This window comes from Lithobates pipiens, unplaced genomic scaffold, assembly GCF_037356315.1.
Source record: "Lithobates pipiens isolate NorthernLeopardFrog02 unplaced genomic scaffold, aLitPip1_a1.2 Scaffold_8, whole genome shotgun sequence".
In the NCBI taxonomy this organism is placed as follows: Eukaryota; Metazoa; Chordata; class Amphibia; order Anura; family Ranidae; genus Lithobates; species Lithobates pipiens.
The window spans coordinates 466,736,181-466,762,610 of NW_027507903.1; the positions used below are offsets into that span (position 1 = coordinate 466,736,181).

At 42.4% G+C, this 26,430-nt stretch overlaps 1 protein-coding gene across 1 annotated transcript in view; it reads left to right on the forward strand.

Annotated features, from left to right (window-relative positions):
• Window positions 1–26,430, forward strand: part of VWF (von Willebrand factor) — a 271,073-nt gene that overhangs the window by 158,179 nt on the left and 86,464 nt on the right. The window contains exons 33-37 of the mRNA XM_077468547.1: window positions 110–153; window positions 2,958–3,135; window positions 12,916–13,136; window positions 18,629–18,821; window positions 19,367–19,711. Of these exons, the coding sequence (XP_077324673.1) occupies window positions 110–153; window positions 2,958–3,135; window positions 12,916–13,136; window positions 18,629–18,821; window positions 19,367–19,711 (981 nt within the window). The remainder of the gene's footprint in view (window positions 1–109; window positions 154–2,957; window positions 3,136–12,915; window positions 13,137–18,628; window positions 18,822–19,366; window positions 19,712–26,430) is intronic.

Below are 26,430 nucleotides of genomic sequence, written 5' to 3' on the forward strand. Positions count from 1 at the left end.
AACAACACTGCTGGAATATGCTGGTAGAGATTCAATTGTTTACTCTTTACTTACTAAGTTACCTTTAGATCTAATCTAATTAATTATTATTCTTTTTTTTTTTTTCCAGACTCCATCAAAGTGTGCACCGATGAAGATGGAAATCAGAGAAAGGTACCTTGAGATTACTACGGGGTGAGATTTACTAAAACTTGTGCAAACAGGAATCTGATGCAGCTCTGCATAGAAATCAATCAGCTTCTAGGTTTTATTATCCTAATTGAATAAGCTGAAGTTAGAAGCTGACTGGCTACCATGCACAGCTGCACCAGATTCTGTGTGCACCAGTTTTAGTAAATGTGTCTTTATGTGAATAAAACCTGTACTGAGAGAAACATGTAAGTTGCCACTACAAAACTCCTTCAGAAAATGCTTCTTGACTATCTCTGGTTTCAGTACTGTCGGTGACAGACAGTGACGGATGGGATAAGAGTATACAACAAGTTTAGTCTGAATATAATCACGTGTATGATCTGCATACTTGGTCCAGGTCAACATGGAGGTCTTTTCATCAGAATGAAAGCCAGGCAACTATCATTTTTAGCAATATTTTTGCCAGTTTGTTTTCCTTTGCACAGAATTTTGTTATTATTTTGTGATAGTATTTACCAGTCTGACACTGTTGATAGGTACAAAGATCTAATATTTTGTCATAGGGCCACCTAAAACCATAGGGCCCTGCCATATTTGCATACATAGAATTTTCCAGAGGTTCCCAAACTATATTTACAAATATTTGCCAGAACATCCTGAGGTGTTTCTAGCTGCATGAGCTACTCTGTATAGTCATAAAAAATGTGGCTAGGTCCCATAACAGTTCAACAGTTTGCTATGGCTAAAGCCTGCCACAGACGGTTGATATTCGAACCATGTATGGGCAGGTTGATTATACCCAAGTGCAAGTAGCCTGTCAAGTTTTTCATGCAATTCTTACTAGCAGCTATGGCCAGTCGGGTAGTCAAGACACCATACACAGTGTGTGGATGATCAAGAATACAAAAGTTTATTCCGGCTTCACAGAATAATATGCAATAAACAAGGAGGGGTCGTATGGGGGAAGGCCCCATGAACAACCAATCACATTCAAGCATTATGTTAATACAATATACAATTAATATTAACCTAAAAGATATTCATAGTAATTCTGCCTAGAGACAGACTCAACGTCACAATGTTTGACCTTATCACCTTGGCTTGGGTCCAATGTTCTCAACACACAATATATGTTCTTAATGTCCAGCAACTAACCGCAGACGCATCCTGCTTCACACTTCTGGTCAAATTTAGCACAAGCTTAGCATAAGATGAAAACATTTTCTAAAACATTATCTTCTAAAACAGACCTAAGGAGTAACTCTACCTTTCCTTACAATCCCTCCTTTGATCATGGGAGACCCTTGTCTCCCCTTGATCACTCAGCATGGATAAATATGGCCTGTTCCCATGAATGCAGCCCTGCCCTTCACTTTGACCTTAACATCCTCCCCCACCCTGCAGGAAGAACTTATCCAACACCCAAAGACTGAGAGCAGGAATACCATGGTGGTTATGATAATTGAAAGAAGGAAACTTGTCCAGGCGGTACACCTTTTTGGCTCACGGGGAAAGTTTATGGAAAAAATGGTTCAGGTGGATAAGGGGTCTTGTGGGAGGGTAATAGTGGCAGAGTCTCTTCTTGAACAGTTAATGGTGGTAGCTCCTTCATTCCTTTTTTCTGATTCCTTCATCTGTGGGCTTTTCTTCAACCTTGATGCATGGATCCATTACGGGCTTTGATCCATCAGCACTGCTGTCCTGGAGACCTTGAGGACTTCAAATGGGCCTTGAAAGACGGGGCCTGGTTGCTTGCAGACTGCAAGTTGCTTGATCAGCACTTTGTCCCCCGGGACAAAAGGATGTGTCGGTTTTGTGGAAAAGGTGACAGCAACCTTGTCATAGATTTCAGAAAGGCTACTTACCAGGTATTTCACGTGCTCTTCCTGCAAGGAATATAGGTTAGATTCCTCACCTATCTTGGGGGCTCTTTGGGCAGGTTTTCCCATGAGGATTTCGAAGGGGGAGAGTCCTGTCCTAGCATGGGGGGTGGTCCTTATCTGGAAGAGTACCCCTGGTAAGAAATGGAGCCATATTTAGCGCATCTCCTTTTTTTGGCTATTTGTGTTGGTGTCGTATAAACATCTTAAGCCGCAGCTTGCAACTGTATCAGATAGCGCAGTATATTTTTATACAATATTTTTTTCAAAATTGTTGCTCTTTTTTTGTTTATAGCGCAAAAAATAAAAACCGCAGAGATGATCAAATACCACCAAAAGAAATCTCTATTTGTGGGAAAAAAAGGTACATCAATTTTGTTTGGGGTACAGCAACACATGCCTGCACACTTGCCAGTTAAAGTCTACGCAGTGGTGAATCGCAAAAAATGGCCTGGTCATTCAGCAGCCAAATCTTCCGGGGCTGAAGTGGTTAAGGTTATAGATAGATAGATAGATAGATAGATAGATAGATAGATAGACAACAATTAAATGTGGTCCCCCAGCAAATGCAGAATATACTGCTCAATGTGTTAGAGGAAGATTAATTAGAGAGGAATACTTATCTTCACTTATCCTCACACTCCACACTCCTCACTTTTTTCAGAAGTGACAGTCCTCCAAAGCAGCTTTTTTTTTCTGGTTATATCACTACCCCTACTTTGACATTATCAATTACAATGCTGGACCAGTAAATGTTGCATGTGCATGATGACATCAAGGTCTTGTCCATGTTCCTGGGTAAGTATTCCTTAAACAAAACAAAACAAGCATTAGTTTTGTAGAATTTAATTTTATTTGGCCAGGCCTGAGTTTACATTTGTTATCTGCAGCTTTTGTTTTGAAGGTACATTTGATGGTTCAATAAATATCTTCCTCCTCTTCTAGGCTGGAGAAAGTTGGACCCTTTCAGACCAGTGTCATACTGTTAGATGCCTGCCAGATGGTTCCACCAGTCTAGAAAGTCACAGAGTGAACTGCCTGAAGATCCCAAAACCAGTATGTGACAATAACCTGCCTGCCATTAAAGTTGAGGAGACGTGTGGTTGCCGCTGGTTGTGTCCATGTAAGTGTTCATCGTTTCTTCTAGGGTCAGGGCACCAGCAGTGATTGCTGCACCTGCCAAATAAGATCAATCATAACTGCTTAATATTCATGCATGCTGCCCAGTCAATGCAGTAGTGTCTGTATACTTGATATCAGCTATTGCTCATACTAATAAAGCAACCTGACCTGACTAGTTGGAGTCAGTTATAAACACTGCTCTAGGTTGGTAACCTAAGTGGGGTTTTGAAACTGCACATTTTTATTAGACTCGGGCACTCTGACGTCATCATATAGAATGCAGGACCTGCAGTCCTGCATTGTAAGGGAGGACGCTGAGTGACCACCACACAATCTGGAGCATTAGGGAGTAGGAAAGAACTCTCGCCACTGGGGAAGAGAGTGATAAGGTGAGTATAGTTGCTTTTTCTGTTCCTTGTAGTCAGAAAGGAACATTTAAAGTGGTTGTAAATCCTTACAAACCACTTTGACTTACAGGTAAGCCTAGATTATGGCTTACCTGTAGGTCCAAGAAATATCTCTATATTGGCAAAAAACACAGGCACCGCTGTCTACGGCGCATGAGCCGGCGGCGCGCTCACGTGCTGGTCGGGACCCCCGTGAGTACGGTCCCGGGTCACGGGTCCCGTGGACTCGATCGCCACGGGCATACCCGCGATTGTCTCACGGGGCGGCTGAACGAGGAAATGCCGTTGTAAACAGCATTCCCCCGTTCTGCCTAGCAACTAGTGACGCTGATCTCTGCTCCATGTGATTGGAGCAGAGATCAGTGTTCACTAAATTAAAGCCCAGCCCCCAACAGTTAGTAACACACCCCTAGGAACACTTAACCCCTACACTGCCACCCACTGGTTAACCCCTTCACTGCCAGTGTCATTTACACAGGAATCACTGCATTTATAAAGCAGTGATTGCTGTATAAATGACAATGGTCCCAAAAATGTCCGATATGTCCGCCATAATGTCGCAGTCCAGGGACGTACCAAGCAGGGGGCGGGGGGCCACACATTGAGGAGGGTGTAAGTGGCTGGGTGGCATTGCTATGGGGTTCACTCTGCACTCAGACACTGTCTGACAGTATCCTGAAGGGAATCCCTGGCTCTGGCTGCTCTGTTTTTTGTGAGTTTTTTTGTGAGCTGGAACACCCCCAGCACTGTGGCCGAAATAGTATGGTCTAGTTTCTGTTTTCACCTGCTAGCTCCACCCACCACTGCTGAGCAGCCGAGCTGAGTGTGTCATCAGTCAGCGCGGGGGTGGTTGCTGTTACACTCTGTGTCCACACCATCTTCTGGAGTCTAAACCTCCCTAGCTGAAGCTGAGAGCCGAGGTGAGCTGGTGATAGGGTGTGTGTGAGCTGTGAGAAGACGTTGGAGGAGTGTGTCTGTCCTGCCATCCTTACTGTGCTGGTCTGTCATAGAAGGGGAAGGGGGGGGGGGTTGCTGTGTAGTAGGTATAGTGTAGCTGCCCTGATGGGGGGGGGGGTTGCAGAATACAGGCGTGTGCTATGTACAGGTTGTAGACTCCAGATTTGTGCTATATACAGGTAGCAGAATACAGGTGTGTGCTATGTACAGGTTGCAGAATGGAGGCGTGTGCTATGTACAGGTTGTAGACTCCAGATTTGTGCTATATACAGGTAGCAGAATACAGGCGTGTGCTATGTACAGGTTGCAGAATGCAGGCGTGTGCTATGTACAGGTTGTACACTCCAGATTTGTGCTATATACAGGTAGCAGAATACAGGCGTGTGCTATGTACAGGTTGCAGAATACAAGCGTGTGCTATGTACAGGTTGCAGAATGCAGGTGTGTGCTATGTACAGGTTGCAGAATGCAGGCGTGTGCTATGTACAGGTTGCAGAATGCAGGCGTTTGCTATGTACAGGTTGCAGAATGCAAGCATGTGCTATGTACAGGGTGCAGAATGCAGGCGTGTGCTATGTACAGGGTGCAAAATGCAGGCGTGTGCTATGTACAGGGTGCAGAATGCAGGCGTGTGCTATGTACAGGGTGCAGAATGCAGGCGTGTGCTATGTACAGGTTGCAGAATGCAGGCGTGTGCTATGTACAGGTTGCAGAATGCAGGTGTGTGCTATGTACAGGTTGCAGAATGCAGGTGTGTGCTATGTACAGGTTGCAGAATGCAGGCGTGTGCTATGTACAGGGTGCAGAATGCAGGCGTGTGCTATGTACAGGTTGCAGAATGCAGGTGTGTGCTATGTACAGGTTGCAGAATGCAGGCGTGTGCTATGTACAGGTTGCAGAATCCAAGTGGGTGCTGTATACAGGTTGCAGAATCCATGTGTGTGCTGTATATTACTGTGTGACCACCACCCACCTATAGTAGCTGAGCTGTGAGCTTACCTGGTAAGGGGGGGGGGTGGTGTTGCTGTGTTCACAAACCAGGTATAGAGTAGATGAGCTGGTCTGATAAAGGGGGGGCTTACACCCACATCTTGCAGCCATCAGATCCATCCAGCAAGCAACAGGTCACTGCAACATCTTGCCATCTTCCCTGCGGCCATCAGATCCCATCCACGGTCCAGCAAGCAACACGCCTTGTCGGCAGGTCAGTTCCCAGATCTGAATCAAATCCTCAATGCCAATGCTGTCCTCAGGGACAGATCCGATCCAGAGATCGCCATACAGTGGGATCTCTGGATCAGATCTGTCCCTGAGGACAGTAGATAATGCAAAGTATGGGCCATACTTTGTATTGTCAGCTGTCTCACTCTGATGTCTCCCTCATAGCAGCTCCAGTCCGGCTCTCCACTTTCCTGACCGTGGCACAATCTGTCCAAAAATGTGGCATCTGCTCACACCTGAGTGACTGACACCTCTGTCCTTTCCCGTCTATTGTCACTGGCTACCATGGATGAACAGCATCGGCTGTTATTACAAGGAGCGGGAGGGGATGTCCCCATCCCCCCACAGCTCCGCCCAGGTCTCCCATCCCACCCGCAGACCTGAGCCACCAGCCAGCTGGCCAGAAACCCGAACAAAGCCGAATTTGCGTTTGATCAGGTCTCCGATGTAGAAAACTGGAAGCGACACCACAGTGTCACTTCCGGTTTACTCGGTAGCCAACAGCGCCATTTAAAAATGAAAGCAGAATTAAAAAACGCTGATCTTGGCAGAGGAGGGTGTTTTTTTGTGGGTGTTTTTACAGTTGGGGGGGGTGCCAGATATAGGATGGGCCCTGGGTGCCAAATGCTCTAGGTACGCCCCTGTCGCAGTCACAATAAAAATCGCTGATCGCCGCCATTACTAGTAAAAAAAAAAAAATATTAATAAAAATGCCATAAAACTATCCCCTATTTTGTAAACACTATAACTTTTGTGCCAACCAATCAATAATCGCTTATTGCGATTTTTTATTTTTTTTTACCAAAAATATGTAGAAGAATACGTATCGGCCTAAACTGAGGGAAAAAAATGTTTTTTTATATATTTTTGGGGGATATTTATTAGAACAAAAAGTAAAAAATAATGTGTTTTTTTCAAAATTGTTGCTCTATTTTTGTTTATAGCGCAAAAAATAAAAACCACAGGGGTGATCAAATACCACCAAAAGAAAGCTCTATTTGTGGGGAAAAAAGGACGTAAATTTTGTTTTGGAGCCACGTCGCACAACCGCGCAATTGTCAGTTAAAACGACGCAGTGCCGAATCGCAAAAAGTGGTCTGGTCTTTGACCAGCAAAATGGTCCGGGGCTGAAGTGGTTAATCCCTGCAGTGCTGGAGGGAACCCATGGCAAGGGCCATTTTAGATTTAAATTATATTACATATAAAACTTTTTTTTTCAGTTTTAGGTGGAATAGGAAAGCGTTGAATTAGTAAGGTTAAGATCATTATCAAGGAGCTTTTGTTTCTCTCTGGTGCATCGTTAGTCTGTTATCAGCATCAGTCACTTGTAAGAAGTTTTCTCGACACATGAGATACATTTTGTGATGGGGAGGGAGCTCAGCACACAGTTTGTCTAGTCAGAATACAGCTCTGCATCCTTCCTTTGTTTCTGCAATATGTGGAGGGGGCTGTGCCCCTTTCCTCCAATCAGCTTTCACACAGTGTAACTGCAGCTCTCCACCCTCTCCTCTCTGCTTCTCACAGATGCAGAAGGATTTTATTACAAATCTGCATTTTTGAAGGAGTGTAGGAAGAGATGGCTGCAGATAAACAAGTTAAACGTATGTAGGAGAATTTGTTTCATCTGTGTGTCAAGCTATTCACTTTACTGGGTATATTAGAGGGTTGCAACCACTTTAAGTAAGCCTCGTTTTCTTTATACAGGACTGTGCAATTCAAGGTTAGGGTACCTCTAGACGCAAAGTGGCATCTTGAAAACTGAACTAGTCATGGCATAATCATGTTCACCTAGAGCAGTGATGGCGAACCTTGGCACCCCAGATGTTTTGGGGAAATGTAGTTCCAAAACATCTGGGGTGCCAAGGTTCGCTATCACTGACCTAGAGGTTGATTTACTAAAACTGAAGCATGCAAAATCTGGTGCAGCTCTGCATAGAAACCAATCAGCTTCCAGGTTTTTTGTTAAAGCTTAATTGAACAAACTGACGTTAGAAGCTGATTGGATACCATGCACAGCTACACCAGATTTAGCTTGCTCCACTTTCTTGGAGAGCTTGCTTTTAGGCTGGCCAAACATTATACAATTTTCTTGTACACATTTTCTTTAGATTTACCAAAAACATACAATTTAAGGTCAAACCTAAACACTTTCAATCTGAATCATGCAGGCCCTTGTACTACATAAAAAAAAAAAAAAAAAAAAAAAAATCTGCTGCGCTTATTTAAATTTCTGTACAGATTATAATACAACACCAGCAGCTAGCACAACATTGAAGAAAAGTCAATAAAAAGCATATATGGATAAGGTGCAGGGTTTGTAAATAAAGTTCACAAGACATCAATCCCGGAACAGATATCCAGTTCAATTCAGTCAGTGGTGAGAGGGAGATATATGACAGAAGAAACCATCACCGGCACCCAATCACACAGCCGCTTACCCTCCTTAGTGGGCCCTCACTACAAAGGCCACATCAACATGTAAATGATATAAGAAGCCTCATTGTGCAGTACATCAAAGAGCGGCGTTTATTTTGAATAAAAGCAAGGGAATTAATTCACATTTTTAGTAAATAAAAACCGCTTGCAAAAGAGCAAGAAGAACCGAAGAGGGGGACAAGACCCCCGAAGTCGGAAGAAGAGGGCGGCGGCGAAAAAGAAAGCCGGGCTCCTCCGCTAGTGAAAGAGATAGCAAAAGAGCAGAAGATATCGGAGGAGTCCGGCGAGAAGACCCCCGAAGATGGAAGAAGACCCCCGGAGCTGTGCAATAAACTATTTTAACCCCTGTGTGTTGTGTTTTTTTTTTTTACTTTTTTTCACAGGTGAATGGGTAGGGGTACATTGTACCTCATACTCATTCACATAGGGTGGGGGGCTGGGATCTGGGGGCCACCTTATTAAAGGGGGCTCACGGATTCTGATAAGGGGGGGGCCGGGGCGCTCGCTCGTCCCTACCCCCTTTCCTGGCCGGCCGGGTAGCGTGCTCGGATAAGGGTCTGATATGGACCTAGGGGGGACCCCCACGCCGATTTTTCAGCGTAGGTATTCCCTTTTAAGTCCATACCAGGTGATGGGGCCAGCGACGCCTCCTTCGCTGGCCCCGGCTACCTGGAGCGCGCTCAAAATGAGCGGACTTTTCTCCGGGCGGGAAAAGTCCGTTCATTTCAAAAGTACGGCGGACTGGCACACACACGGCTGTACTGTCCGCTGAAGTGCGAGTTCGGCGGACAGATTGGAGTGCAAAACTACTTTCTTAGTCCGCCGGACTTTTGGGTAAAAAGAAGTCCGCCGGAGCCTACACACGGGCGGATTCCGCCGGACTTTTCCACCGGATTGTTTGATCGTGTGTATGAGGCATTACTCAGGTGACAGTTTAGGAAAGATACAGATATTTTTCCATTGTAGCAATCTTTGGCTTATATATTAACACTTTCCCCCCTCCCCCAAAAAACCCCAGTGCTAACCTGATTATCTAGAATCCCATTCAGCACCATTCTGAGTAAAATACTGGCACCACCAAGGCCAAAAATCTCATATTGTGAAATATTGCAAGCTCCGTTTAGACAAAAGAGTTATTCAACATTCTTGGCACCATTTGCAGTGCTACGCTCGATGTCATCAAGGATGTCAGTAACTCCTACATTCTTACATACATTCTGCTGATTCTACTGTTCTGTACTCGTAATATATTGTGCCAGCAAGGCCAATGGATTCCAGTAATACTGCCTCTTTATTAAAGTGCACTGTCTATACATTTAATGGTTTTGTCCAGGCCGTCATGAAACGACAATGAGTACCATTTATTCATTTGTGAAGGGTAGTTATATTAAACTATTGAAAAGAGAACGTAAAGCAAAACACATATTCAGTAACATATGCAATGACATTTTTTTTGATGAACCCTTTGGAAGAAACATAGCTCATTACAAGCAAAACATGAGTAAGAACAAATGTGAGTCAATCAAAGAGGACCTTGCCCAATAAGGACTTTGTTTCATGTGGAAACAGGCAATACCACCGCTTTATTCAGTTAGTAAAACAGCATATATACAGTATATCCAATTATAACGGCAAACAAAATTTGAACAAAAACCGTGTGTAAGCCACAGAGAAACTGAAAACTCAGCCATCATAACTTACACTTAATGCCGTTTCAATCTATACATTCTGGTCAAAAATCTCCAGAGTTCCAGAATCTTAAAAAATAAATAAAGCCATGACCGTAATCAAAGAAGGGAAGTCGACACTGGAAACTCTATAGAAGCTGGGAAGTTCAAGGTTTGCAATCTCACCTCCAGCACTTACTAGTTCCCCAATCCCACCGCTTTAGACAAGAAGAGTTAATAACACCCTCCTTCACATTACCCTAAATAATTCACTTGTAAAGAAACGTAGTAAGAAAAAAAGCACCAGTGGGTACCACTGATAATTTTTTGCACATAAATTTTGCATGGCCTGTGTATTCGAAGTGCAGTAGGGGGGTGAGTCTTTTTCCTATATGTTTTGTGCTTTTAAGTAGTCCTTCTTTTCTTTGGGGGTATATGCACTGGCAGATTATGAGCCACGAGACAGATATTTTTACATTTAGGTCAAGAAGATCGCGTACTCTAAATGGCCAAAAGTCTGCAGACACCTGACCACCATACATAGTTGAACTTGTTAGACATTCAGTTCCAAAACCATTAATATGGACTTGATGGCCTCTATACGTTTGAGAAGACTTTTAACAAGATTTTGAAGTGAATGTGTGGGAATTTGTGTCCATTCGGCCAAAAGAACATTTGTAAAGTCAGGTATTGTTGTTGAGCAGGAAGACTTCTAAGAAAAAATTCTAGGTGATCAGCAAGGTGGAGGTTAGTGCTTTGTGTGGGCCACAAAATTTCCTCCATACCAATATGGGCATACCATGTCTTTATGGAGCTGGCTTTGTACTTATGGGCAAAGACATTTTGGAACCCAAGTGCAGGGTTGTCTAAAATGTCTTTGTATGCTGTAGCAATAACAGTACCCTTCACTGGAAACACCTGAACTAAATCATTTGGAGGGCTGTCTACATATGTTTGAATCATGACCAGGGCAATATCTGTATGGAGTTCTTTCTGAACTTGCGTTGGTTTCCTCTGGATCCTTCAATTTCCTCCCACACTTCAAAGACATGCTGGAAGGTTTTGTTGGCTGCTGTCTACATTGGCCCCTGTATGTATGAGAGATAGCAGTCTCTTGGAGGCAGGGACTGATGTGACTGTACAGTATTTAAAGCACTGCGTAAATTGATGATGCTGTATAAACTCTGATAATAAATACATTTTAGCTCTGTGCTTAAAGAGGGAGTCCACTGGAAAAAAAATATTAAAAGCCAGCAGCTATAAATACTACAGCTGCTGACTTTTAATAAATGGACACTCACCTGTCCCGGGTTCCAGCGATGTCGGCAGCCGATCAATCGCTCAGCTCTCGGCTGCTGCTGCCGCCATTCTTGGTGAGGGAATCAGGAAGTGAAGCGTTGCTGCTTCACTTCCCGGTTCCCTACTGCGCATGCGGGAGTCGCGCAGCGCAATTGGAATGGTCTGCGCTGTCTCTGGGACCCGTGTTTGTCCCAGCAGACAGAGCGCTGGGACAGGAAGAAGCATAGACAGGTATCTGCACCCCCCTCCCCCCTGAAAGGTGCCAACTGTGACACTGGAGGGAGGGAGGGTTCCGATGAGCGGAAGTTCCACTTTTAGGTGGAACTCCATTTTAAAGTAGAACTAAGGCCTTGTATTAAAAATTTTCTGCGGTATAAGCGCATCTTTAAGTCCACTTAATGCTGCTTCCTGTAATGGTGTGGCAACAGTGCTGCACTTTCTGAATTTAGAGCAGAGTTACCATTCACATGTATGCTGTTCCTGCTTCCATTGTAGTGGGTGAGAAATTGTTGCAGTGAGCATAGCTATCATCATTGTCATTGCAGATTCACAGGCCTGTAGCTTGTAAATCTGCCCCTGGATACATCTAGTGCTGCCCATTGCTTTCTGGATTGGCACCATTGCTTCTGCTGCTGAAATCCTCCCACTGTGATTTGCAGTGTCTGGGAGGGGGAGCGCGTGAGACACAAATTAACGTGAATTTGGCTCGGTCAGGGAGAGTGAAGAAGGTTTTTTGTTTAAAATAAATGGAAATACCACCAATCCGCGCAATTGTAATAAATTCGTATACCGTGAAAAATTGTGAGGATATGAGAGCAGCACGTTATATGAATTAAAGTGGAAGTAAACTCCCCTATCGTTTTCAGCCAAGGAAGCTGCCATCTTTGCCTCTGTTTTATCTTCAACTGCTATGGTGCTGCACATGTGATTCGTTATGACACCAGCCATTGGATGGTTTGATAGTTTGGCTGAGAGCACAGCCAATGTGCAGTTAGCATTCCCTGCATGCCTTTTTTTTTTAAACTGTTTAAATCGATGGGTTTACTTCCACTTTAAATGAAAAAGGAAAAAACAAACAAGTTAGTTAAACTGCGCTCTCTTACAAAGTGAAAGTGCATAAACATCAAAATGGTTAACAAAATGGAACTACCGGTAATAAAAAATTGCGAACACCATAAAGTGCTTAATAAACTAAAGTCCAAAATATAAATGTTGATGTGTTGAAATAAAATATTGTTCAAGCTTGACAGACAAAATCTGAATGATTTCTGGATAAGGTCTTCCTAATATTCAACGGTCATCACAAGGGTTAATCTTCCACCACCAACACCGGTCGCACAGTCTACTCGCCAGAGTCAAGTACGCTTATATGGAAAATGCCCATTGGACTCTCACTGCTGCGGCTTGATCCAAATGTCGTGGAGATAGAAAATGTTGTGACCTACCTGGACACTGGGTGGACTTGTTTAAACCCTCGATGCAGGATGTACCCATAGTGAAGTATGTCAAAAAGTATTAAAAAATCGTAATAAACCGATCATAATAAAAAAAAGTGAAGAAACCGCATATGTCTGTGCAGACAGTCTTTAACAAACATGAAGTTCAGCCACGCGGCTAAGGCGGAAGGAAGTAACATGTATTTTTTGTTTACTTTGTTTACTATGACGTTTGTGCATCACATAATAACCTAATTTGGGACCTGTCTAGATATTCATACAGGAGCCTTTAGTTGTACTTTTACTCTTTGGCTGAATATTTGCATTAACATTTATTTTTTTTTGGTTCCCTTTCCAGGTACCTGCAAGGGAAGTTCCAACAGACACATTGTAACCTTTGATGGTCTAAACTTTAAACTCATCAGTAATTGTTCCTACGTGTTGTTTGATGACAAAATGAACAATGTGGAAGTCATTTTACAGAACGGCGAATGCAATTCACTGAGCCATCAGACCTGCATGAGTTCTGTGCAAGTGAAGCACGATCAGGATGAAGTAACACTGTTCAACAACATGCAGGTATAGTAGTAGTGAGGTTTCCAGAACAGCATACTAAAAAAAAGCCAACCAAAAAAATGAATTGTTAATAAAACTTAAAGGGAACATATAAAACAGGCACCAAGTGCTACCAAAGCATAGGTCACAGCCAAGGTTGACTTTTACAGAATGATGCAACTAATCATTCATTCGTCATTGAATGTATTTGTTTTAAATCCAAGCAGTGTAAGGCTCTATTCACACTCCATGGATCCAACTCACTTCAAAAGTCGCACCAAAGTAGCGTAGGCATCTTTTCAAAATCGCTGTGGCTTAACGGGTGCCATTGAAAAGAATGGCTGCAACTTGTCAAGCAATATGTCCAAAGTCGCATGACAAGTCACGCAACTATGAATGGAGCCTAAATCTCTGAATATGGCTTGGTATCAGCATCTTGCATTTCCTGTACAGCTTAGTTCAAACTGGGAAGGGAGAAGCAGAAAAATAAGCCAGTCTGTTGTGCTGAAGTGCAAGGAACCATGCTGACAGGAGGAGAGAAAAGAGTGTCAGAGAGATGAGCTCATCCGTGTGCTGCTTCTCTTTTCACTGTCCATTCGGGCCTGAGTTGTGTGGCAGAGCTGTGTAAATCTCACAACTGGATGTACAGAACTATAAATGGAAATACTGCTTCTAGTCTCACCATGTGCGCTGCTGTCTCATATGATGGACAGCTGCATTTAGTTAATAAAGTAACAAGTGGGTGATTAAAGTGGAAGTAAACCCATCAATTTTAACAGTTTAAAAAAAAGTTACATTCCCGGCATGTGCTGGGAATGTAACTGTCAACTGTTGTGCGCTCAACCAAACTGTCAAACCATCCAGTGGCTGGTGTCATAACTGATCACATGTGCAGCATCATGGCAGTTGAAGATTAAACAGAGGCCAAGATGGCAGCTTCCATGGCTGAAAACTGTAGGTGGGTTTACTTCCCCTTTAACCACTTGACATCCGCACTATGGCCAAATGACAGCCACAGCGCGGATGTGAATTCATATGACCACCTCCCCTGTGCATACTCCCTGTGCGCGCCATGATCAAAAAATAAAAATCGTGCAGGTGATCAAATACAACCAAAAGAAAGCTCTATTTGAGGGAAAAAAATGATAAAAAATTTATTTGGGTACTGTGTTGTATGACCGCATTAATAATGGGCTGCCAGTGCACCACAATGGGCAATTTTTTTTTTTTCTGCATGCAGTTGGGCTGTGGTTAAGTGCTCATTTTTGACTAGAGCTTCGGAGAGCCGAGATATACTCACCTAATTCTCCGATCCTCCCAGTGCAAGACTGGTCCCTTTGGCTTCTGCTCCTCTTCTCCGCACGGTCCTGCAGAGGACTGTTCCTGACGTCATCACGCCTATAGGCCTGCTCTGGATGTAAAGACGTCAGGAACAGTCCACCGCTGGGCATGGGGGAGCCCTGTTATCCAGGAGATCCAAGGATCACGTGAGTATAGGCACTGTTTGTACCCCTAGACAAAACAAGGTAACCTATGCAGTGGAGCTTGCCTCTAGAATTTGCCCGGAGTTGGGCTTTAAGTGTTGCACTTTACTGTACAGTGCACTGGGATGATATTCACATTGAATGGCACTGCAATGTACCACACATAGAGCCTGAACTGAATGGGGGAATCTTTCAGTTGGATATATTTCTTGATAACTACAAAAGATATATGTCTCTTTTGTCAGGACCAAATGCCTTTGCAAACCAAGACATTGGGGGTTAGTTACGAAACGCAAATCCACTTTGCACTACAAGTGCACTGCAAGAGCACTTGGAAGTGCAGTCACTGTAGATCTAAGGGGTAGATCTGAAATGAGTGGAAGCTCTACTGATCCATCATGTTCAAGCTAAAATGCTATTTTTTATTTTCCTTGCATGTCCCCCTCGGATTTACAGCGACCTTACTTTCAAGTGCACTTGTAGTGCAAAGTGGATTTGCCTTTTGTAAATAACCCCCATTACCTAGTTAAAGTAGCAGTGACATCATCATTGTGCTGTACATAGCCTGTGCAGAGAACAGAGCTGTGGGAGGGGCTCAACAGGCCCCACCTACTGCAGGCTGCCTGCAGAAAACTACAGGAGGGGGCGGAGACAAGACCAGTCACCCTGCACAAGGAGAGAGAGCAGCAGTGACCGGTTTTTATTGGAGGAAGCTCCTGCAAAATAACAAAGTGTCACAGTGGATTGCTGCATAGACCTGGAAAAAATACACAAAGCACACCACGTTTTCCTCTTGTACTTACACATTATTTGCTTATCATTGAGTTGAGCTTTATATTTTTTGACAGCTTTAGAAAATTACAATAACTGCAGATTAAAATGCACAGGTCATTTTTAATAACAATAAATTCTAATATGGCTTGTGTAGCCATTACATTTATTTATTTATTTTTAACAAAAGTGGGTTTTCCTTTAAGACAACTAAATTGGGATTTAGTAATAACTCACAGACTGTGGTCAGAAAGCTCCGGTTTGCAGGTTTTTATTGAGTCCGGGACATGTAACGTTATCTTGTTACATAATAAAGAATCTTAGAGGGGCTGTTGCTCAACACACAGCACCCAATATAACATCATACAGAACTTGCTGACTTCCCTACGACCTCTGGCAGGGTGACTGCAGCAAGTGAGTAATCTCTGCTAAATGATGATGCACTGCAGAAAATATCCCAAACAGCCAAAAAATAATGTCTTACAAAGCGCTAAGGAAAATATTGCTTTACTACGACAACTTAGATTAAATGGATTATTGCCAGTTTCTACAAGTGCATATACATTCACGTTCATGTTTTTTTTTGTGTTATATTTTGCTAAATGTGTAGGTGTGGTGTTGGTAGCACAATTGATTTGAAGTGTACTTACAAACAACACTTTTTTTTGTTTTGCATTTGAATAAAGTGGGAAGGGTTATAATTTCTTTCAGGTTTTAATTGCTGTCTGTGTCCCTGCTAGGGTGACCTGGTGACCATTGTCATTGTGACAAAGTAAAAGGAAATCCATTTTTTTTGTTTTAGCACCAGAATAGAGGAAAATCACCATATGCAGACACCCGCTCTCGTCATAAGTGTCTAGGAAGTGATTTCCTTTAATTGATGGAAATTCCCTCGGGGGGGGGGGGGGGGGTTAGCACCAAGGAGGTATTTAGGCAAACAACAATATTTTCTTTAAAAATAGTATTTTTTTATTGTAGTTTTAGTATCAAAAAGGGGATTTAATGCATAGGAGTCATAAAAAGCAATTCTGGTCTTGACATATCTCGTCAACATGGAAAAACCACATATGAATTCCTCCTATGTATAGAAAAAAACAGCTTTAAGAGCGTTTCACATGATATACCTACGGGTTTCGACCTATATATGTAACGATCTTCTTCGGGGAGGTTTATTCTATGCGAGAAAGACAAAGTTTAAATTAAATTGTCTATAAATACATCATTTATTTTACATAATAATTTTATACTGGTTGTAGCAAAGTTAAGTGTGTATATTTACCACTTCTTGACTACATTCCATAGTTAGATGAATTGCCATACTTCTAAAAGCATCTCCAGCCCAGAAGATCCCAGTGCGTTCCCGGTGTATTCCCTCGCTTTCAATAGAGGCAGAGACCCCCGTCTCCACACAACTTACAAGGAGTCACTCCTTATAGGGCATAGGAGAATGTGGGTTTTTTTTTGAGGGAGGGAGAGGGAGAGCACATTGGCACCCTCAGTTATCTATATAACAGAAATCAGAGATTTTATTTTAATTACAGTATAATCAAGGCATGTCGCAGACAGATCATCTCTGGCTTGATGATTATCATGCTATGATTAATGATGTTGTGTTCAATTAATCTAAATTATTGGATAGTTATTTATCTATTTATATCTCCCTTTTGATACTAAAACTACAATAAAGAAAAACTATTTTTAAATAAAATATTGTTGTTTGCCTAAATTCCTCCTTGCTGCTAAAAAAACCCCCTGAGGGAATTTCCATTCAATTAAATGAATTGGGGTGTGCAGCTCTAACAACTCACATCTATGTGATATCTATTCTAGAAGTGATTTCCTTTTTCTTAACCGATTGCCGACTGTATACATTACATATACGGCGGCAAAGCGGTTGCTCTGTGCAGGATCACGTACCTGTACTTGATTCTGCACTTTCAGGCTTGGGGTGCAAATGAATGCCACTTCCACTGTGATTGGACACAGCAGGAGCCAGTCAGCAGGTCCAGTGAACGCCATTTCCGCCGGCACCCGCCGATCGCTCGGGAGTCATGCATAACAGTGATCTGCCTATGTAAACAAGGCAGATCGCCGTTCTTTGACAAGGGAAGGCTGTGTTCCTGTGTTTCCACTAAGAAGGCCTTGCTACAGTACAAGCACCCCCCACGCAGTTGGTAAGCACTCCCTAGGAACACATTTAACCCTTTGATTGTGCCAGTGCTATTTTTAGCACTGATCACTGTAATATTATCACTGGTCCCCAAAAAGTGTCACTTAGTGTTCGATTTCTCCGCTGCAATGTCCCACTATAAGTCACTGATGGCCGCCATTACTAGAAAAAAAAAAGAAATTTCCATAAATCTATTCCATTGTGCAAATCTATCAATATATGCCTATTGAGATTTTTTTTTTTTTTTTTTTACCAAAAACATGTAGCAGAATACATATTGCCCTAAATTACTGAAAACATTTAATTTTTTTCCCCTTTTTTTTATTGGATATATTTTATAGCAGAAAGTAAGAAATGCTTTTTTTCTATTTTTTTAAATTGTTGGTCTTTTCTTTGTTTATAGAGCAAAAAATAAAAAATGCAGAGGTGATCAAATACCACCAAAAGAAAGCTCTATTTGTGGGAAAAAAAGGACATACATTTTATTTGGGTACAGCGTCGCACAATCGCGCGATTGACAGTTAAAGTAATACAGTGCCTTATCGCAAAAAATGGCCTGGTCGTGAAAAGGGGTAAACCTTTCGGAGAGCAAGTGGTTAAAGTAAAACTAAAGTCTCAGGCAGTGCTGTCAATCCTCAAAGCAGCGTGTTGCGGGCAGCACTAGGTGTGGTCAAGTGGTGATAGATAGGTGACATATTTGTGAAGCAGCAGTGACAAAGCTATACGTGGCAGGACCAGTGTTATTTTTGGGACTTTGCAAGTGTACTAAGAGAACTGTAAGGCCTGTAAGGCCTCTTTCATGTGGGAATGTAGGTGCGATAAACTCAGGTAGGTGAGGTGCATTTTTAACTCACTTATATGTGTTTCAAATTAAAGTGTAAGTTCATCTTTACAGAAAAATCTGTAAGGGGAACTTACACAGGACCCCCTCTTAACCCCCCCCCCCCCCCCGCGCTGACCTGCAGCACAACAATCCCGTTCTGAGCCCTGCTATCGCCACCTTACAAATAATGTGACATTTATTAAAAATGCATTATAATGCCAGCCATGTTTGTAACCTCTAAAAAAAAAAATCAACTATTTTTTTAAAGGTATCTGTCAATGGAAAATCAGTCACCGTGCCACATCACAGCAGTGTGTTTGAAATTGATGTATATGGAGCTGTCATACATGAAGTCAAGATTCCTAAACTAGGATTTGTGTTGACATTTACACCATCAATCAATGAGTTTATGCTGCAGCTAAACCCCCATGTGTTCTCTTCAAGAACATCAGGACTTTGTGGTAAGTACTGCATAGATAGATAGATAAATAGATAGAGATTTATTGTCATTGCTATATAAATTCACAATAAAGTTTCTATCCTATTCCACCCATAAACAAACCATAAAAACAATACATAAAACACTCATTCATAGTACATACAGTAAATCTAACCAATATCAAAAACACTAAAACATTCCCTTTTAGAAATAAGAACACCTGTTATAACAATAACAATGTCTGCGTAGGCCTCAACCTCAGCTCAAATCAACTCTCCCACAAGTCAACTAGAGGACTGCTTTTTCCACCCAAGGCAGTCTTATTGACCTGTGGTAAAGAAAGGCATGACAATCGGGTGGATGTGTCTTCATCTCTGATTGGACTGGAGGCCTGAAATTATGAGACTCAGAGCGTCTTTGTGTTGTCAAAGTAGACATAGGTACCCCAAGATACTATCTGTGTTGTAATTTCTACTTGTTTAGAACATGTGATAGGTTTACTGTAATGTTGCACTCTTCTGGTTTAAACATATTAAAGAAAATGTAATTTTTTGATTTCTTGCACAGGTGTATGTGACCACAATCCAGATAATGACTTCACACTAAGGGATGGCTCAGTAACTAGAGACAGTAACCTATTCATAAAACAGTGGACCTTGTCTGACCATATGGGTAGAGTATGTGAACCTATAATAGAAGATGTCTGTACCCATCCTCCCAGCCCCCAGTGTAACATCTTGCTCTCCAAAACATTTGAGGCATGCCACTCCAAGATCCAACCCAGCACCTACTTCTCCCTGTGCCAGGAGAGCAGCTGCCATGGACAAGACTTCTGTGATATCATTGCCGGATACAGCCACCTTTGCCGAATACACGGCGTGTGCATAGACTGGAGAACAACAGACCTTTGCCGTGAGTACACTATGTCTTACTTATCTGCAGAAAAACATGACTAAAGTAGCAAAAGCACGATCTATAAATAGTCATATCACTGCTTACAGTAAAGAACTTGCAAAGGACTGGTTTGCTTTACTCTGCCATCCCTAGCTACATGTAGTTACTTTCCTTCACTCCTCCACTGCTCCATTCAGTGCTGGGAGCTAAAGGAAACTCTGCATTTCCAGGTATGGATCTCATACCCATCAATTGTCAGTCCAGAAAGAGAGTGTGACACTTTCATTGTCATCTCTGTACATTGTAAGTGACACCAAAATATTAAAGCTGAAGTTTAGGAATAGCAATTTTTACATAGTTACATTGGTCCAGCTTAGACAAATGTAAGTTTGTATGTATCAAATCTTCGGCATCTGGCAGAACAGATACCAGGGTAGTCACCACTAGCTTCTGCTGAGAAAATCTAAAGTATTCCCTAAATGGCGCCTCTGCTAAGCGAGTGGCCTCTTTTATTCAGCAAGCAGCAAGGCAGCCGCTTGGCACAGGTTCTGTAAGCTAGTGGAAATGGCTGTAGTTGCAGTGCCTAATACAGTGGTTTCTAGCCTTTCATGTACTAGTGTCAGGAATCAGCAACAAGGATGGCCAAATCTGCCTAGCTACACTAGTAAATTGGGAGGAGATTTTATATATATATATATATATATATATATATATATATATATATATATATATATATATATATTTTTTTTTTAATATATATATATATATATGTGTGAATTTATTATTAGTAAACAAAAGGCATCCAAACACCAGCAAACATAAAGATATCGATGAATCAAAAACCTAACTGACCAGAACAGAATAACAGACATTCTAACTATCGGACAAACTATATACAATATATAATATACAAATGGGGAACACAGGAAAGTAAGGTAAAACTGGAGGGGCAGGGAACATATAGGAAGAGAAAACCTAAACTGGGATCAGGAACAAGGGAAGGTAGGAACAAGACAGCAGAGTTTGAGTTATGTGTCTATGGCTAGAGCACAATTAAAAGCAGGCACAGGATAAATGGCTGTCAGTATCCGGCAGCAAAAAAAACATTGACGCAAAGTGTAATGGTAGATGAGAGACTAAATACCCTCCCAGCAGCCAGCATCGGGTAGAGACTGATTACTGCAATCTGCTGGCTGCTGGGAGACACCCACTGATGGGAACCAGAAATACAACCTCCCACTCTTGGAAGCACAGTACTATAAGCAGGAGATTCAGATCCTGACAAGAGGGTTTGGTTGGGATGTGTTCAAGCTTTGTTTAGGGGGAATAGTTCTTAGGATTAGTTGCCAACTTTAATGACAACAGGTGGTCTTTGTTATACATAGCGGTCATCAAAGGAAATCCATTGAGTTTTGGAAGCGAACAACGTTCTCCTTACTCAGGGCCAAGAAGTGGTAGTTGTAAAAACTGTACTGCTTTGAGTGCTATTAGTAACAGAAATTTCTATTTCTCGTATAAGCCAGCAATTCAGTAGTAAAGGTAAACTATTATCAGTGTTCTTATAAGTTTAGTATGCATTGCCAATCTTTGTGTTTTTTTTAGAGACATCTCCCTTTCCTATACCCACACACATCATTGTTGCTATTTTTCTTTATTGCCCTTCTCTGTAAACCCCCCCCCCCCTCATCTCTATCATAAATCCCCCTCCCACCCATTTACCACCTATTGTTGTAACATCATGGTACCATTGCTGAAGTTTTAAAGTGGTTGTAAAGGCAGAAGTTTTTTTTAACTTAATGCATTCTATGCATTAAGATAAAAAGCCTTCTTTGTGCAGCAGCCCCCCTAATACTTACCCGGGCCCCATCTCGATCCAGCGATGTTGCATGAGAGACTCGGCTGTCGGCTTCTCATTGGCTGAGACAGCAGTGAAGTGCCATTGGCTCCCACTGCTCTCAATCAAAGTCAGTGATCCAATGAGGAGAGAAAGGGGGTGGGCCACAGCTCTGTGTCTGAATGGATACATGGAGCTGCCGCTTGGCTTGGGTGCCCCCATAGCAAGCTGCTTGCTGTGGGGGCACTCAACAGGTGGGAGGACCCAGGAGCGCCAAAGAGAGACCCAAGAAGAGGAGGATCAGGACATGTTTGTTATTTTTAAACAAAAAAATAAATTAGACTTTAGTATCACTTTAAGGACCTGTGAGGTCTGATATACAGCCAATGAGAAAGGTCCATCCCACCAGGCAGTGATGTAGACACCCAGAGAACGTCCCACACATGTGTTTTTATTATTTTATTGACTTGAAGTATTTAAAAATAAAGAAATTCTGACATTATTTTAGTATAGAGATCTCCCCAAAGATTCTTTAATGCAGTACAGTGTCTGCTGAATTTTCCATTACCAGTCTCAGCATGTTTTAGGTGGAATCACCCATAGTAAGTGGGGGTTTCCCTTTTTTGCCTTTTGAGAGGTGTGAGCTCTACATGACTGATAAGATAATAACACCTCATGCCATCTGTCTGCACTAGGACAAAAAAGGCATTCTCATAGCTGTGTCACTGCTTGTATCTCAGCCTAATGTAAATCACCCTAGTGGAAAAAAAAATCTGTATAGGTTATAAGTATAAGTATCTAAAAGCCCAAAATCTGAATATGCTCTGTGTGTGTGTGTGTGTGTGTGTGTGTGTGTGTGTGTATATGTATATAAAAATAACAAAAAGTATACAAATAATCAGGGTAGTGTATTCCCTACAGTGCAGCTAGGTTTTGAGTATAACCATACCCATTTTCATGTGACAACACTGAAGAACGTACACTTTGCTACAATGCAAGATAGTGAGTGTACAGCTTCTATAAAAGTGTGTAAATTTGCTGTCCCCTCAAAATAACTCGCCACACAGCCATTAATGTCTAAACCGCTGGCAACAAAAGTGAGTACACCCCTAAGTGAAAATGTCCAAATTGGGTCCAAAGTGTCAATATTTTGTGTGGCCACCATTATTTTCCAGCACTGCCTTCACCACGGAGCTGGTGAATGCTAGAGACCTTGTGCTCCTCCACCTTCCATTTGAGGATGCCCCACAGATGCTCAATAGGGTTTAGTTCTGGAGACATGCTTGGCCAGTCTATCACCTTTACCCTTAGCTTCTTTAACAAGGCAGTGGTCATCCTGGAGGTGTTTGGGGTCGTTATGTTGGAATACTGCTCTGCGGCCCAGTCTCCAAAGGAAGGGGATCATGCTCTGCTTCAGTATGTCACAGTACATGTTGGCATTAATGGTTCCCTCACTGAACTGTAGCTCCCCAGTGCCATCAGCACTCGCGTAGCCCCAGACCATGACACTTCCACCACCATGCTGTGTTAATGTTGATTTTAATAACAAGGAGGGCTCAGCCATGTGTTTAGCATCTTGATTGATAAGAGTCATATATAAGTTAAATTATCTTTTTTTCAGTAATTAAAAGAGAAGTATGTTTAAAAAAATAAAAATAAATCATACTTACCTAGGTGGATGCAGCATCGGTCCGATACTTCATCTGTCCCCTGGCGCCTCTACACTGAGAACCGAGTGATTGAACACTATTGACTGCTCGGTTCTCACAGCTTCGTGAGCAGAGAGCTGCAGGCTGTCATTCACAGCTCTCTACTTTGCTCCCTCATTGGAGCGCTGAGCCATGGATTATTGGGGGCGGCCAGCTCAGGCTCTCAGCGGCTCACCTTGACAATCATGGCTCCCTCCATATATACAGTAGAAAAGTGAACAGTGTCACCCAGGGACAGAAAAGTGTGTTACCACGGGAGAATAAACAAAAAAATTCTTTAAAAAAAAAAAAAAGATTGCAGTCACCACAGCTAAGAACTGATAAGCCAGAAAATATTACATTTTTGTTTAGGGGTTTAGATATGCTTTAAAGCATAGATACTTTAGGATGCTGCAAAATTCTCAACGTCTTAGACATATAGGATTCTGCTTTTGTGTCTCCGGCATCACACAAGACATAAATATGGTCCTCATCTTCTGTACATCACTTCAAGTACGCAATCCCCGCACAATTGCAAAGATACATTGACGTCATCCGGTTAAAGCAAATGTAAATATTTAAAAATAGAATATCAAATTATCAAAGAGAAACATGATTTTATATTTTTATGAATTAAATGTATTTTTTTTTCTCCATAATGAACTACATACCAAATTAGTATTTTCTGTTTAAAGTTAAAATAAAACACACATGTATTTTTTTTTATCTTTTAAGTTAAAATGTGTACTTTTATTTTGCACATTAAGGAATAAATTATATGTGCATGGCACGCATTGATCGAAATCTGTGTAATTGTAATGAACTGCATGTGATTGCAAAATATTGTATTAATTCTCATCTAGAGGAAAATGTTAATGCAAGCGCATTTAACCACTTGAGACCCGTGCTGTAGCCGAATGACGGCTACAGCGCGGATCTCCTTTGACGGGACTATTGACGGGACTATTGACGTCGTCCCGTGCACGAGCGGCCTGCGCGCCCCCTGCGGCGCGCTCTGTGATCGGCGAGTCTATGAGACTCGCCTGATCACCGATCCGAGCAAGGGGTCGATCCCGACCCCTTATCACGTGATCAGCTGTCAGCCAATGACAGCTGATCATGTGATATAACGGAGCCAGTAATCGTCTATTATTCCTCCTCGCGCTGACAGCGCGAGGAGAAAAGAAAAGAGCCGATCACCGGCGGCCGTGATCAGGACATCAGTCCCGATCACGGCCAGCCCTGCCAGTGCCCACCTGCCCCCTGCCAGTGCCCACCTGCCCTCTCATCACTAAACATCATTAAAAAATAAGTGCCCCCCGTCAGTGCCACCCAGCAGTGCCCATAGTGCCACCCAGCAGTGCCCACAGTGCCACCCAGCAGTGCCCACAGTGCCACCCAGCAGTGCCACCCAGCAGTGCCCACAGTGCCACCCATCAGTGCCCACAATCTGCCTCAACAAAGGTGCTGCACCCCAGTGCCACATATCCGTGCCCATCAGTGTCATCTACCAGTGCCCAGCAGTGCCGCCCAACAGTGCCCAGCAGTGCCACCTATCAGTGCCACCTATCAGTGCCACCTATCAGTGTCCATCAGTCCCATCTATCAGTGGTACCTATCAGTGCCCCTTAGTGCCACCCATCCGTGCCATCTTATCTGTGCCCATCTTTGCCCATCAGTGCCGCCTTATCTGTGCCCATCGGTGCCGCCTTATCTGTGCCTATTAGTGCCGCCTTAACTTTGCCTATCAGTGCCTACCAGTGCAGCCTATCAGTGCCCACCAATGCAGCCTATCAGTGCCCACCAGTGCAGCCTATCAGTGCCGCCTCATCAGCGCACTTCAATGAAGGAGAAAAATGACCTGTTTGCAAAATTTTATAACAAACTATTAAACATGATTTTTTTTTTTTGCATCTTTTTTTGTTTGTTTAGCAAAAAATAAAACTCCCAGCTGTAATTAAATACCACCAAAATAAAGCTCTATTTGTGGGAAAAAAATGATAAAAATTTCATTTGGGTACAGTGTTGTATGCCCGCGCAATTGTCATTCAAAGTGCATCAGCGCTGAAAGCTGAAAATTGGTCTGGGACTGAGGGGGGTTTAAGTGCCCAGTAAGCAAGTGGTTAAAACGAAACTCCTAGGCTACACAAATATTGTCTAAATACTGCAGGCATGAATATCCCTACTTAAAGCGGTATTAAACCCAAAAGCAAATATGTATTATTTTGCAGCTTACTATCTTAGATGGTAGCATTCTTTTTCTTTTTTAAGCTTTCTTTCTTTAATATTCATCTGGTGATCCAGCCAGGAAGTCTGTTCTTTTTCAAAAACACAAGCTCTCCAGCAGAATGTACCAGTTACACAGATGAGACAAACCATGATAGGGGTGCTAAAATGATCAGCTACCATTTATCCATGTAAAATCCTTATCCCAGAAGGAAAAAACTGTTTGCTGTAATTGATTTTAGTGTGAGCTGGAGTTTGGAATCAATTTGTTAGTGTATTAAAATCTGCTAATACATTTAACACCCCCCCCCCCAGACTAACAGCGCTGCTGTTTGCTGTACCCCCTGAGCTCCTTCATCCAGCGTGAGAGGTGAAAACTGAGAGAAGAAAGTCTAGTAAAAGAAAACGAATGGCACTGCCACACCTAATGATTGGCAAGCTGTATTATATTACATCTTGGGGTACCAAAACCAAGCAAAATCTGGAAAACCTCACAATAATTTTACAAAAGAGGTTGCCTTTCGTTTACAATTGCTTTCTATCCTTATTTTACAGCATAGAGAATACAGTCAGAGGACAAGGATTCTCATGCTTGGCTTTAAAATGACCACGCAGACGTCTGATTTTAGAGTTTTAGCAGGATGAACCCCCACTTAGAAATCTATAGCAGTCAACTGGTGATTCAGACTTCCCAAAGTTCAAATATTAGTTTTGGATGAATTTAGCCTTAAACATTTGATTAAACCCTTTTGTAGTGTTAACCATCAGAATATTCCTTTCACAATTTCTAATTATTTATAGAATAGGCCTTCGATTTATCAGCATAACAGTTTACTCACCATCGGTCTGTGGTTTTGGTTTAAATCTGAGCCTAGGCTCAGACTAGTGCGATCTCAGACATTGCATTTGATTTGCACCCGCACCACAGGTGCGATCACATGCAATATCTGAGCAATGCGAGTTCAGCTATACAGTTGTATGGCTGAACT